The 15,862-nt window shown below is 36.9% G+C and overlaps 1 protein-coding gene across 6 annotated transcripts in view; it reads right to left on the bottom strand.

The window, feature by feature from the left end:
- The window catches only part of LOC121428786 (E3 ubiquitin-protein ligase LRSAM1-like), a 36,490-nt gene that overhangs the window by 4,716 nt on the left and 15,912 nt on the right, over positions 1-15,862 (bottom strand). For all 6 annotated transcript variants that reach the window (XM_041625615.1, XM_041625616.1, XM_041625618.1 and 3 more), the window contains 8 exons: positions 14,266-14,420; positions 12,492-12,614; positions 6,050-6,137; positions 4,991-5,042; positions 4,506-4,550; positions 2,978-3,148; positions 1,597-1,759; positions 245-421 (listed from right to left, as the gene is read on the bottom strand). In XM_041625615.1, coding sequence (XP_041481549.1) covers positions 245-421; positions 1,597-1,759; positions 2,978-3,148; positions 4,506-4,550; positions 4,991-5,042; positions 6,050-6,137; positions 12,492-12,614; positions 14,266-14,420 — 974 coding nt within the window. The remainder of the gene's footprint in view (positions 1-244; positions 422-1,596; positions 1,760-2,977; positions 3,149-4,505; positions 4,551-4,990; positions 5,043-6,049; positions 6,138-12,491; positions 12,615-14,265; positions 14,421-15,862) is intronic.

Here is a 15,862-nt window from a genome sequence, read left to right as displayed (position 1 = left end):
AATTTATTCAGAGATACATGTATGAAAGGACTTTTCAGGACCCCTAAGAAGCAAAGCTTGTGAGTGGGGCCCTACACTGTTACATCCAACAAAACAAAAGTCATAATGATCGGCATTTTCTAACAATATTGGAGGTAAGATCAAATAAGACATTAAGACCAAGCAAGAATTAGAATTGGTAGTAAGCCAAGTAGGTATAGTCATCATAATGTTACACAATCTGAAAATGAGACCAAGTTTTTACCATTCTTTGTTTGAGGGCTTCCTCCCGCTCCTCCCTCTGCATCATAAGCTGTTTGAGCAAGGCCGCAAGGTCTTCTCGTTTCTGCTCCAAGGCCAACGAGGCCGAATCGGCCTTCATGTTACGCTTCTCGATCTCGGCCATTGTGACCTCGGCCAGCTGCTGCTGGATCATATAGATCTATGAGAGATAGAGAAGATGAGAATACTATCATCTAAAAGTTTTGACCATTGGCTAATTGGCACATACTTGCCACCTTTTACCAACCAATGGCTGGGGGTTTAGGGGGCCACACCAAGCCCCTGGCGGTGTCCAGTAGCAGAGCCCATGCGGGAGGTAAAGAATATAGTACCCACCCCTGTAGTTTCTAAATTCAAGCAACTTGAACCCTAAAAGGACTGGGCTATTTGAGATGTACTGAGAACTGCAGGGCATGAATGGATCAATTGCAATTTTTCTTACAGTTTTCTTTCTCTCACATGAAATTTCGGAAATCAGGGGGGCGTTTCATGAAAAGGACTTGTCGGACGTTTTATCCAACAAGTCCTATCTTATCCGACAGTTACCATAGGAACAGTGCCTCTCAGCCAATCAAAATCATGGAAAGATTTCAGATCTGACAAGTTGTCGGATGAAAATATTGATGAAACACTCCCCTGGACATCCTGAATTTTGGCCATTTGGAAGTTGAAAACCAGGACAACCCTCATAAAATCGGGACATTTGGCAGGTCTGTTGTTGGACTGACTGGGGAGAGTGTCATGAAGCCTGTTGCCAGTGATTTTCACTAAAAACATCTGAGCCAATCAGATGTAAGGATTTCAGTAGCTTATCACAAATAGTCAGTGGAAATCAATGACTTATTTCATGAAATGCTCGCTGTTGACCAGGTAATACACTGAATGAGATCCTCCAGATTTCCCCCATTACAATAGTGGGACCGAGTTTCCAACAACTCTCACCAAAATATGAAAAATAACTAATTTTCATCAAAACGAGAATTCTAATATATAAAGATTGGATATCAAATTTAGTACCCAAGAATATGTCACCAGTTGTGCCTAAATTCGCTTGTGACTACAACAGCTATATGATATTCCATCCAGGTTATTTATTTGTATGTATCTGTTGTAAGAAGAATACCAGTAATCAATGGCACAATCACAATTAAGACAATTACAAGACTTATCATTGAATCTAAAGCCTAAAAGTGGCTTGCAATCAATTACAAGTTTGTCACAATTTCCCTGTAACGTTTTGGTCAATCTCTTCCCTATGCCTGTATTTCTTTGTTGATAAGGGTTGAAAATAGGAAAGTGATTTGCAACCAAGTGTCTACCAACACTATCTCTTACCGTTTCTGAAAGTCTCTTATGCCTGGTATCTTTGTTGATAAGGAGAGTCTGAAAGGCTTGCCGTTGGAATTCTTCTTCTTGCATAAGTTCTTTGAAGATCTCGTCTCGGTTATGCTTGATGGAGCTGAGTTGGTCTCCTAGCTTGTTCATTTCTAATTCATCCCTGGAGTGTAAAAAAGGGACATTGAGGAAGCATTCCTTATTATTCATGTTATAATTATAAATTAATGTGGCAATCCTTAAATATCATGGCCCGTATTCTGATAGCAGGTTTAAGTTAAACTCAGGTTTAAAGTTGTAGTTTAAGTATGGATAGCCAATTAAAACATAAATTACTACAGTAGAGATATCATACTTCAGTTCATTTGGCTCTCAAATCATTCATAATTGTCTAGGAAGTATGAATAGATAATTGTCTTCACCATCGATGAATCAGGAAAGAGCACAGCAAACATAAGAAACATACAACTTAATAAAAATTTTGATACTTTTGGCTTCCCATACTTAAACCTGAGTTTAAGTTAAACCTGCTATCAGAATACGGGCCTACATGTTAAAGTACTATGTACAAAATGTGTAAAGTCGATAATGAATGAAAGGTCATGATTAAAACCACTTACTGTCAATGTAACTCTCACATGTTCATTATAAATTGTGATGGAATCGTCTGAGGGAGCAATAGAACATCTTCATCATCTTAACCATCCACCTCCTCATCGGCATTACCATCACCCCCCATCATCGTCATATTCATCACAATCATTATCAGCCTCCTGTCCCTGATCCACATCATCATCAACAACACCCCACCATCATGACAGACAGAATTATCTTCATTATCCCAATCATCACCATCCTCCTCCTTGTCATCATCATCATCCTCATCATTACAATCATCATCATCAACATCATCATCCTCCTCCTCATCATTATCCTTATCATCATCATCACCATCATCCTTATCATCATCATCATCACCATCACTTCATCATCATCACCACCATCATCATCATCACCATCATCATCATCATCACCATCACCATCATCATCATCACCATCATCACTTCATCATCATCATCATCATCATCATCATCATCATCATCATCATCATCATCACCATCAATGTTATTATCATTTTCATCATCATAAAAATATCACTGTCTTCATCATCATTACGGTCATTATAACTATCGTAATCATCATTATTTTCATCATCGTCATTATAATTAACGATGCCGCCAACACCACTATCACCACCATCACCACCACCACCACCACCACCATTATCATCGTCATTGTCATCAGCACCAACATCATCATCATCACTACCACCATCACAACCACTACAACCATCATCATCACCACCACAATATTCACTTACAATTCCATTGCTTGTTTGGTAACACTGTCCCTATGCTCTTCATATTTCAATCTCTTTGATTCCAGGGCGTGTCTTTCCCTGAGGATTCCTTCCATTGATATGAGTACATCATGTTCTCTGACTAACTTCCTCTCCTCCTCTTGAATCTTGAACATCTCCTCATCTTCCATCCTGTCAAGATATTACAAAATTATAAGTTAGTAACGATTGCAAAAATTGTACCATTATCAGTGAAAGAGTATAGGTAGTTATAAAAATGATGGATTTTATAAGTCATCTCATATTGCAGGCCTTTTGAAACATCAAGGGCAAGGCCATTCTTCTGTATCTATATCACAGCAAAGAGGGATATACAAAATGGCACAGAAATTTCTCCAAGGCCAGTCGGTAGAATATTTACAACATTTATCATTTTACACCCTTTTTCCTTTCCTTTTCTTCTATTTCTCTTGTTTTTCTCAAAGTCGTGAAATTTTAATGGGTTCACAGCCCTCAGTCTGTATGCCAGTGGAGCCAGTCAAACTGAGCATGCTCAGTCATGGCCTTTGATGGCCTTAGGTGAATATAAACCCTGAGATACACATATAGACTTATAAATGTGGGCTTTGATACTGATTGAAAGAAGTCTTAAATGCCTGTATTCTGATTCAGGTTTAACTTAGATCACGGTCTAAATTTTCGCAATAATTATGGGGAGCCAAAAAAGTTCAAAAATTCTGTTCATATTGTATATTTTGTTTCCTTTACCTTTCATAATGAAGAAAAATACTTCAGTTATCATTCCCAGACAATTATGAACAATTTGGGTGTCATATGATTTAAAATACTGAATGTGCACTGCTAGGAATTTGTGCTCCAATTGGCTATCCATAGTTTAACCACAACTTTAAACCAGGGTTTAATTTAAACCCGAGTTCAGAATACGGGCCATATTGTCTAATTCTGTCAAAACATCCATATGAGACATGATTTGATATCCATTCACATAATCTGGTGACTTTCTAGTAAAAAAAAATTTAAAAATTCAAATTTCACATATCAATCGTCTACAGTCTATGCAACATCCAACTGTTTATGGGGAGGGGGGGAGTTTCCAGGATAGAATGTGCACATGGATCTCACTCATAATTGCAGGAAGGGAAATCTCATTAGTTCTAGACACTGGTGGTTTTGTATGCATTTAGATTGGAGAAGGGTAATAATAACACATGTTATGTAGGGACTGCTGGTAGAGTAGTTTCATTACTAAAGTGGCTACTACGGGTAAATAAAACATAACTATCATCATCATCGTCATCATCATCGTCATTGTCATCATCATCATCATCATCACCATCATCATCATCATCATCATCATCATCATCATCATCATCATCATCCTCATCATCATCCTCATCATCACCGTCATCATCATCATCACTATTACTATTGTTCTCATTATCAATATCACTACTATTGTTAGTATTATCACTACTATTAATATCATCATCATCATCTTTACTCTTAATATGGTAAAATCAGAACTCACATTTTCCTCTCCATCTCATCTAGGAATGCTTCTTTCTTTTTGGCCCTGGATTAAAAACAAATCATTACCAAAAGTCATTGATCTTGCAATGAGTGGGATGTGATAATTCAAAGTTATTAACTAGTTCTTCAAGAAATTGACATATTTACACATTCCTTTTGTTGTTTGATAATCTGGCATATTCCAAACTGATTGTGGAACAGATTTGTCACTTTCCTAGGTGGTAATTGCCAATAATGGTATTATCAAATATCTTGTACTCATTCTTAAATAATGCATAATATATAGATAAGATCTAAACTGTATGTTTCAATTGACATCTAAAACAAAAGGATAAAATGTAAAGCATTGTTTTTTATCTCAACAAACATGCTTCTACAAATAATGAAATTTTAGTTTCATATTTTCACTTTATAGATACTTAGTAGGAAAATATCTACTATAAATTGCATATTGAATCTATAATTAAAAAAAATAATAATTACTTTTCATTCATTTCCAGTAGCTGTTGGATGAGGTCTGCTGATCTGTGTTCAACTGGAATGAGAAAGAAACAAAATGCACATACAAAACAACTTGTACATTTAAACAAAGGTACAAAGGAAGTTTCATAACCAATAAATTTAACTTTACCATGAACTGCCCCTGGGGTGGGGCAATTTGACCACCCCCCCTACTGCCCCGCAAGTGCATTTGTTATGACAAGCAAACAAATAAGTATTTCCTTCTCAGTTTAGTGCATTTTGAGGTATTGTGGGGGTTTTAACAAATTTCTACTACAAATTCATACTATCATCCATTTTATAAAACAGATAAGGCACAAGCTTAAATCTGGTGATTTAAATGGCAAAGCAGGCATCTGATGCACATGAATTTATACTATTCCCTACTATACTTGTCAAATGATATAAATGCCATTGAAAAAAGGGAATCGCCATCACCACACACACTCACAAATGTGTATGATATGTTAAATAAAAACAAATTTAATTGAAAGTTCTTATGGCTACTTTGCGCTATGACATGTGACCTTAGCAAACCAAACCTGGGGGCGTTTCACAAAGATTCAATGAAGACTATAAGCCTCACTTACGTTTGTCAATGCGTACATGGTATTTAGAGTGTAACTTTATTCGTTACTATACTGCAAAAGGGTGTCAGGATGATTGTGAATGGACCAATACGGAGATGCGTTTTATACCAAACTCAACCAGGAATTTACTAGCGATATCTCGCCAGACTTAGGGGGTGTTGCAAGAAAATATTTGCAATCAATCGCAAATATTCTGTTGCAATTTTACAATTGATTGATCACTTATAGCTCTCGCAAATCAGATTACACTCCTTGTTTCATGGAGCAGATTAGCAATCAATCCAAAATTTGCAATTCAATGCATGGCACATGCTTGACTTAGGAGCAAAAATAGACTTGCAAGTGATCGCAAGTTTCTTGCAACGCCCCATGTATGCAAATCTCTGAGAAATACATCACTAGTAGTGGTTTATAAATGAGGGCGCTCTATCAAATTGAATAGATAACTTACCTTCCTGTAATGATGATATCATCTGTCTTCTTTCACATTCTGATTTCTCCTGGATATTCCTGATGTTTGAGTCACTCTCTGCTTGTTCCTAGAATTGTAAAATCATGAGAATTATATAGGTATTAATACGATTAAGCACTATTGGAATTAAATCTGAATATTTTGATGTGGAGACCGAAATTCAAAAGAAATAAGGAGTCATTTTAGCATGATATTTTTCAGTGCATTATACACCATATCACATTGCCCATGCATTTTATATGTTATTCAAGCTCATGCACACAAATTCAGTGTGTGCAAAAGAAATGATCTTGTCATTGCTTTCAATGGCCATTGTGACTACATAACGGCCTGTCATTCTTAGGTTTTGCTTTATCACAACTTCAGAATGCCATTGAAAGTTCTTATATCTGACTTCTCCAAGTTGATAATAAGCAGGTAATAACATAAAATAGTATGAAGTGCTCTCATGGCCCATGCATCAGCGGATCGAGACGTGCTCCAACGAGTTGTGCTATGTTGTGCTATGTTGCTTCCTTTTCATTTTCTTTTCATTTTGGATATATGTAGGATTTTGGATATATAGGAATTTAGATTTAGTCCTTTGGTTTTTTGCAATTGCTATTTTGAGGAAATTCCGGATTGCAGTAGGTAAGCTGTCATTTTTGGGCCTTTTATGCACTTTGCACTTTGAATTTCCCGCCAAACCACAATGGCGGAGAATCTAGCTCAGCGTAAGCCCCCAGAAGAGGAGGGGGGATTTCAAGTTATAAGGAAGCTAAAATTAGCAAAGAAAAGATTGAGAGGGAAGTTTGAGTGATGTGGAAGAGTTGGCAGCGGATACCGACTTTGGCACACCGCCGTCAACTCCTTTCAAAATAGGAATAAATGCCACAAAAGCAGACCACCTATAAATAAAAGGTACTCTTAGTACCCATTGAGAGAAATAAAAACCTTAGTGTAGTTAATGAACTAACTGTCAAGAAGGATATTGGAAAGGCTTGCAGGTCTCCCCCTGACTTCATTAAGTTTGTACATGGTGGGAAGGGTCTCTTAGTAAAGTGTAAAAATGAGAAGCAACGTAAAGCCTTAACTCAGATACCAGAGATTGGCAATATTCCGGTCAAAATAGAGGAAAAAACCCACGCCTCGAAAGGGGTCATATTTGAAATTTCTCTAGAAACCTCTGAGGAAGATATTCTGAAGGAGCTAGAAATCAGCGAAGTAGTGAAGGTTGAGAGAATGAAAAAGAGAATTGAGGGTGATTTGAAGCCCCTAAAGACCGTAATATTGTTCTTCTCTACCCCCCAAGTTCCAGAGCATGTTGAATTTTGCTTCCAGAAAATAAGAGTCAAGGAATATATTCCACCAGCACCCAGGTGCTTTAAATGCCAAAGATACGGGCATTTAGCTAGTGGGTGTAGTGCTAAGGAAAGGTGCCCCAGATGTGGCCAAGGACATTCGGTAGAAAATTGCGAGCTGGAGCGACAACACTTCAAATGTGTAAATTGCAATGGTAACCATTCGGCTGCTTATAAAGGTTGTGAGGCCTCAAAAGAAGCACAAGAAGTGCAGCAAATTAAAATACAAAATCATATCTCATATGCACAAGCAGTGAGACTACGCTCTGAACAAAATGAGGAAATTAAGCAGGGAAAACATCTTGTAAACAAGGCAGAAATAATAAAAGTAACAAATCCAATCAATAAAGTAAACACTCAGAAAGGAAATGCAGATTCTGATCAAACCGAAATGGAAATCGTCTCGGATTCGCAATTTTCTACCAAAACAGAGGTGACAAGTAAAATGTCTGAGAATGTAGGACAAACGCATAGTAATTTCTTGAAAGGTGCTTCAGACATCACACTTATTTCTTTCATAATTAGACTAATCAGAATAGTAACAAAGCCTGACTGTAATCCATTTGATGAAATAACACATATTTTGAAAGATACTCTGGGTTTACATCCCTCAGACGTTGATTTACAGTCAATTCGCAGCCTATTCTACTAGTCTGATCACCCTCGTGGCATTCAGCATTCTCCAGTGGAATGCACAGGGTCTTGAATGCCACGGGGATGAGTTAATTAGATTTGTGAATCAACAAAAAAGACCCTTAGAAATTATTTGTGTACAAGAAACTTGGTTAGAAGAGGGGAGAGTCATGCAGATACCAGACTATATATGTGAATATAGGAATAGAAAAGGAGGGTCCCGAGGGGGTTGCGCTATATACGTCCATTCTTCACTAAACTACAAAAGTGTTTTAAACACGATGATCTGGAGATAATATCATTAGAAATTTTATTGGATGATGAGGTTTTAAATGTAGTTAATTTCTATAACCCCTGCAGCAAACTTAGCACAGACTCGCTGAACGAACTTTTTCAAGAATGTGAGGGGAAAAAACTTTGTAATATTGGGAGACTTTAATGCTCATAATACATTATGGGGCAGTAAAAAAACAGATGCAAATGGTAAAGTAGTGGAAGATTTTGCAAACGAGAGAAATCTTGTTTTCTTAAATGATGGAAGTGCCACTAGAGTAGACTACCACACAGGTAATTTTTCTTGTTTGGATCTAACATTAGCCCTTCCCAGTACAGCGAACAAAGCAACGTGGCAGGTCCTGAATAATAGTTTTGGAAGTGACCATTATCCATTGTTAAGTGAGTTGAACATACTGAAAGGGAATGGTACGCAAACAAAGATCGACCACTCCCATTCAATCAGTTCAATTTTATCCACAAAGAATGTAAATTGGGATGAATTTAGGCGGCAAACTGATGAGCAATGGAATACCTTAGAGAAAGAAGACAAGGTCATAGAGTTCGATACTTTCATGGAATCAATTAAGATTACCCTGGAAAATTTAAAAGGACATCGAGCTGCCAAGTATATCAAGAAAAACCCAGTACCATGGTGGAATAAAGATAGTTCCTCTAGAATAAAAGAGAGAAATAGAGCAAGGAGCAAATTGAAAAGTTATGTAATACCCCCTCCAGATTTATTGGAGGATTTTAAGAAGAAAAGATCTATTGCCCAGAAAACTTTAAGGCAAGCCAAAAGGGTTTACTGGGAAAAGTACTGTCAAGACATTGATCGTTTTACCCCTTTATCCGAGATCTGGAATATGATTAAAAGGATCAATAATGATGGTATTTCGCCCAGGAAAAACATTGTTCTCATGAGAGAGAATAGTTCCATTGTTACTGGCAATGAAGTTGCAGATACCTTCGCCAACCACTTTAAAAACATAAACGATAGTTTTAAGGGCAAAGTTTTTACCCCTGAACAAATAGATATTGTTAAAAAATGTGAGGATATCATATCATCTTTTGGTGATGCTAAGGAATGTTGTGTCCTTAATGAACCCTTTACCATGTACGAATTGAGTATATCTTTTTAAAAATGTAAAGAGTCTTCTCCAGGTAAAGATGGCGTTGGGTATGAAGTATATAAAAATCTCTCACACAAAGGGAAAGGTATAATGTTAGCTATAATCAATAACATATGGGAAACAGGAATTGTTCCCCTCCAGTGTAAGCATTGCGTCATAGTCCCAATATTGAAACCACATAAGGAAGCTACAGACGTTTCTTCCTACAGGCCTATCGCTCTTAATGACTGTTTCATTAAAATAATTGAGAAAATCATCAAAGAAAGAATGGTATGGTTTACGGAAAAGCATAGTTTATTGCCATCTTGCCACAGTGCTTTTAGAAAGGCAAGAAGCACTAAGGACAATATAACTCAACTTGAAAATGACATTCAAAAAAGTATTGGGAATAAAGAACATACCCTGGCCGTTTTCTTTGACATGGAGAAGGCTTATGATAGACTATGGAAGGAAGGCTTGATATATAAACTTAATAAACTTGGTTTCCAAGGCAACATAGTCAAGTTTTTATGGAACTATTTAAGCGGGCGCTCTTTCCAGGTCCGGGCAAATAAGTACCTTTCAGGTATACAGGACATAGATGAAGGGCTACCGCAGGCAGGGTAGTTCCCTAAGTCCCGTCCTTTTCAATTTAATGTTGTCGGACATACCAATGGATGAATCTGTCAGTATTTCTATATACGCAGACGACTGTGTTATATGGAAAAGTGGAAAAAAATATTGATTTTCTAAAAAGAAAAGTACAAACCTATGTGAATATCCTAAATGAGTGGTTCAACAGATGGGGTTTTACCCTTTCTAAAGAAAAATCTGTTACTTTGCTTTTTAGTAACACTAACAAATGTGTACAGATTGATTTAGATGAGGTCCCCTTACCACAAAAGGACGAACATTCATTTTTAGGAGTATTACTGGATAGAAAGTTGACATGGAGACCACATATAAATATGATTGTAACAAGAGCAAAAAAGAAAATAAATATAATGAAAAGACTAGTGGGAACAAAGTGGGGAATTAGTTATAAAAGCCTTTTGAATTTTTATAAAGTGGTCATCAGGCCATTGTTGGATTATGCAGCAGAAGCATATGATTCAGCTCATGATCATGTGAAGAACTTCTTGTTGACAATTCAATACCAGGCTTTAAAACTGTGCACAGGGGCGTTACCGGGCACCTCCCTGGAATCCTTACAGGTAGATACTGGTGAATTACCACTTGATCTGAGAAGATATATACTTAGCAAGGTTTACAAAGCAAAAATAAGACAAACCGCCAAACACCCACTCCAATCATCATTGAAGAACTGTTGGCAATTTGAATACGAAAAAATAAGAAAGCACGAAAACCTTTTGGATTAAGAGTTTTGGAAGATGAGATACTCTACACAACTGAATCTTTTCAGTCTTATACACCCATGGCTCCTTGGTATCTCTCTCCACAAGAAGTGTCATTGAAGCTGCATGAGCTTGTGTCCAAAAGTGACAACATTTTTTATCAATACAACACAGCTGTGGAGTATATTAATACAACTTGGAAAGAGAATCTCCATATTTACACTGATGGTTCTAGAGACCCTGCGCACGGCAATGCCTCTGCTTGTTTTTACGTGCCTGCTATGCGGGTAATCGAAAGTAAAAGAATGCAAAATTTTACATCATTGTATCGATCGGAATTGGTCGCCATAGTCTTGGCACTGCAGTGGTTGGAAAATTTGAACGTTTATAATAAAGTGGTAATTTTTACCGATTCTTTGAGTGCTATTGAAGCGGTGAAGGAAAACAATGAGGATAATTTCGTTAGAGAAATCATAATTACCGCTACTTGTCTAAAATATAAAGGTATATTAATTTGCATAGAGTGGATTCCATCTCACTGTGGAGTTAGTGGAAACGAAACGGCTGACTTCTATGCAAAGGCAGCCCTAAAACAAGAAATAGAGATTATTAATGGTTTGAATATCCAAGAAACAAAAAAGATTGTAAGAGTTCTTGTAAGAAAGGAATGGCAGAAGAGATGGGACAAGTCAACTTCAGAATTAAAAAAATACCAGAAAGCTGTCTCCGAAAAAACTCCCTTTGATTATCTCTGCACAGATAAAAGTGGTGAAAAAATGATCCACAGATTACGTTTGGGAGGTTTGGGTTTAAATGACTTCCTTTTTAAGAAGGGAAGACACACGACTGGATTTTGTGAATTTTGTAATGAAAGAGAAACGATATACCATTTCTTATATGTTTGCCCTAAATTTATTATTCAACGAGCCCTATTACTTGCTGAATTAAATGTTAACAATATCCCTGATGCGGAACGTAAAGTGGAGAATCTCACACTTAAGACACAAAGTGCACTTATCAGATATTTCAAAAGGACTCATAGATTTCAAATTGGCTGCCCAGATGGCAACCATCTTAACAGGGTGTAGTCAAGAGTAAAGAGAACTAAACTTTAGCAAATTATTACTTTCGTGACCAGAATACCTTGCTGAGCAAAGTGTTTATAATTATTCATATTTTTCGGGGGTAATTCTTTATGATGTTTTCACCGAATTAATCTATGTGTGCACCTTTATTGTCACTTTCACTTTATCACATGGCCCTTAAATGTCAGTATTTACTCTACTATAAATGTTTTCGCTTTAAAAAAAAATAATGATGTTGATATGGTTCCGATCGATTTGACATAAATTTGCACCTGCGGAATTTAAATCAAGTTCTACGAGGTATTGGATAGAGCGCCCCCTGCTTACGTTTGAGAGACATAGGGAATACAATTTTTTTTTGTACTCCTGAGACGCCCTCGAAATGCACCTCGAGCGGGCTTGTCAGGATAACGTACTAATACAGGGCAGGAGAGGTGGTCTTGCACAATTTCCTGGGAACTTTTCTTTCCTTTCTTTCTTTTACTTTTCAAACTGACATAATTTGAACAAAGAAATTATCATATTTTGAAAAAAAGAAAAGCATATTTATAAGGCAACAATAGTCAAAACTGACTAGTTTGCCTATTCAAAATAACAACAACAACAACAACAATGACACTTACCCTTGCTAATGATTGTAGTAAGAGAGCCCTGTTCCTGTTTGAGGACTCGGCAATTTGGGCCTGCTGGGCCTCTAACTGGGCTAGTTCTTGTTCCAACCTGGCAAAGTCATTCTGCTTCTGGTTCTGTGCATAATACAAACAGAGAAAAGCAGGTGTAGAGCTGGAGGAGCAAGGCAATTCATGTATTCCAAAGATGTGTAAGTGAGGTTGGTTACTTTACTTGAGATAAATGAAAGTAAATGAAATAAATGCTGATTTCATGAGAAAGTCTGTAAAACTAAGGTTGATTGTCCCAATTTCATCCTACATCTAGATCCGGTACAGTTACATAAACTTTGTGAAATCATGAAATCTAAGCTGACAAAATGGTCACACTGAAGCCAACACAGATATTAAAGCACATGAGGGATAGTGTATTATTACAAGACCAGATACATGTATCTTGGTGAAATGTCATGCTCTCTGATTTTACTGAGTTCTAAGCAATCACATAATTTCTTCCAAAATCCTTTGGCACATATTTCTTATTCATACATAAAGACAATACAGTGGGCATTTCATTGGAAAATGGATGAACTCATTTTGAAATCAACACCACATCTGGCATTCAGTTTAAAGGTAAATGCCAGTTGTGGTAACGATATCAAAATGAGTTTGTACAGAATCCAATGAAATGACCACCAAAGTGTCTGTTTGTATAAATAAAAAATATGTGCCAAAGGATTCTGGAAGAAATGGTGTAATTGCTGAGAAATTAGCGAATAAGCAAAGGATTCAGGTCAAGCGTCGGGCCGACATTCAAAGCCATAATAATACGCTGTCCCACGTGGCTTTTCTGTGTTGGTGATCTTCAGCGTGAACATTTTTCAGCGTGATTTCAAGATTTCACAAAGTTCAGTTTATGCAACTGCACCAGATCTAGAGCCTTGATGATATACTGACAATTAAGCCTGGTTTTACAGACTTTCTCATGAAATCAGTATTTAATGCAACTACTGGCATTTCTCTTTAAAAGGAATCAATGTGTACATCAAGCAGGTCCCATAATAGAATTTTTGAAGGGCAAGGCCACTTTGGTGATGGGAAATTCTTAATCAGGCCAACAAGCAGAAGGCACCCAGGCCAGACAAAGGAGCACCAAGGCCATTTATAAAAAGGCATGCTCTGAATTATTCAAAATCACATTTATGATAAAAGGGCACAATGACCAATTAAAAGAAGCACATTTTCAACGGACTTAATTTTGATAAAAAAGAAGAGGGCATACTGGCCAGTAATGCTAGCCAAGTTATTTGAGGTCCACATGAGTAAACCAATGGACAAATTGCTTCTTAAAGTCCATTTCAAGTAATCAATGACACCTTAATGCCTCAACTGAGGTTACCCAGTATCATTCTACTTCTGAGCTACTCTTCCTTAAAAAGAATTCATAGTTGAGACCATACAAGCTTATTACAGGCTTGCATGGCCACCCTTTGAAAAATAAAAAAATATAAACTGTTTTAGGAGTTGATAACCTCCTTTTTTGTCTGTCATATTCTCTAAAAGGCAAATGTTGATGCATTCTATGTACCTCCATGATATACCATGTTTGTTGACAAGACCCAATTTTTTTCATAAAATGTTTGACAACATTTATATAAAATAATATAAAACAAATAAGATCAACTACCCAAAAAATATTGTGTATATTTTTCTATTTATGTTTCTTGGCGACTTGGTTCAAGGAATTTCATTATATTGATATTCCAGTCGTCATTTGCAACATACTTACTTTCTTGGTCTCGTATTTAAGAACAGAGCTGTTCAGTTGATCCTCTTCATGCTGCAAGGCTTGTAGAGCGGAAACTGATGTTTCTGATGCACTTGTGTATGTGTTCAACACCGGTAAGAGGTGTTTAGACGGTGGGGAGTACTCAATACCATTTTCTATATTTGGACACAGATAAGTAAACTATATTACAAGCAAAAGCAAATAGGAAAAATTACTACATGTGTTTAGACAGTGGGGAATGTGCAAAATTATTTGGGTGTTTCGATACAAGTTTACAAGAAAGGTACATCACCTGATGGACATTTCATAAAGCAGTTTGTATGTATGTTACACACGACTGGTGATCCCTTCTTGTGCTCAAGGTGTTTTGTCTCCTTTGCTAGTTTCATGTGTGTACTTCATCATGCAACTTGTTTTATCTCAATACTCTACCTTTTTTTTAATAAGAGGGGGGTTTAAACATATTTTCATTTTTTCAAACCGGAAGTATAATTTTACATACCAGAAGTGATTAAATCTGTCCCCAAAACCTTTGATACTGCCTTAAAAAATCAGAAAATCCCCAGATTTTTTTTTTGGCTGAAGCCCCAGATATTCCATGTAGCAAAGTGGACTACCACCCAAATAGGGAACTCTTATATTGTGTCTTATCATCAAAGGATTAATAGCTGTATACGCTAGGAGTGTCACTATGTGACAGACATGGCGCGTTACAAATGTCCGTTATTATTAGTATTATAGCCCTTTCTTTATCGTGATATTATACAGAATTGAGTTTTTTTCTAATGAAAAATGTAATAACTTGAGTTCTAATCATTGGATTTGCATGAAATTTTGTAGAATTGTGTATCTTGAAGAGTACAACAAAATAATGATAGTTTTTTGTGCATGGTAACCCCACAGGTTGACTTGTGTATAAAAGTCCTTTCTGAATTTCTCATTATTAGACTGTGGGATGGTCGCTAAAATTGTGACTTTCCGTGGGGCGGCAAATACAACCACGGTTCTTGGACATGATAATATGTAAAATATTATGAGTGAATACATGCACAATGTTGCCATCGGTAAATTTTGCTCCTGACCTCAAAATTAAAATAATAATATGCAAAATCGTACCATTGATTCGACTGGAAATTCCGCCATTCACCCCGTGTGTTAAGGACTTCCGTGAACGCGCGCGAGCGTGTACAATGCATGTAACCTCGTTCGCGTTTATATTTTGTTATTCGTTGTACATGATATACGTTATAATACAGAATGTACGATGGCGGATAAGATGTCGTCGTCTTCGTCGTGTTTTGACAGCGAAAATGACGATTTATCACTAGCAAATATATGCTACATGCACGTCTTACCCAAGGAAAGAGGGCCAGTAAATTCCTTTCAAGTAAAGAGCTAGAACAAATTTAAGCCTTTGCTGCATTCGTTGATGTAGACTACCTGGGACTTCAGAATAAAAATAGCTATTCGTGCAGCAGAGAAGTTTGCGATTGACTTGCATGCAGCCCGGCCCCGGGAGACCAGCCCGACGTCCGACCAGCATTTCAGCAAGATCCGAATGGATCAAAATAAATATAGATGTACCGCGTTTACATCT

This window comes from Lytechinus variegatus, chromosome 15 (genome assembly GCF_018143015.1).
Source record: "Lytechinus variegatus isolate NC3 chromosome 15, Lvar_3.0, whole genome shotgun sequence".
In the NCBI taxonomy this organism is placed as follows: Eukaryota; Metazoa; Echinodermata; class Echinoidea; order Temnopleuroida; family Toxopneustidae; genus Lytechinus; species Lytechinus variegatus.
Note: the sequence above shows the minus strand (reverse complement) of the source record. Positions and strands in the feature narration are given on the sequence as shown.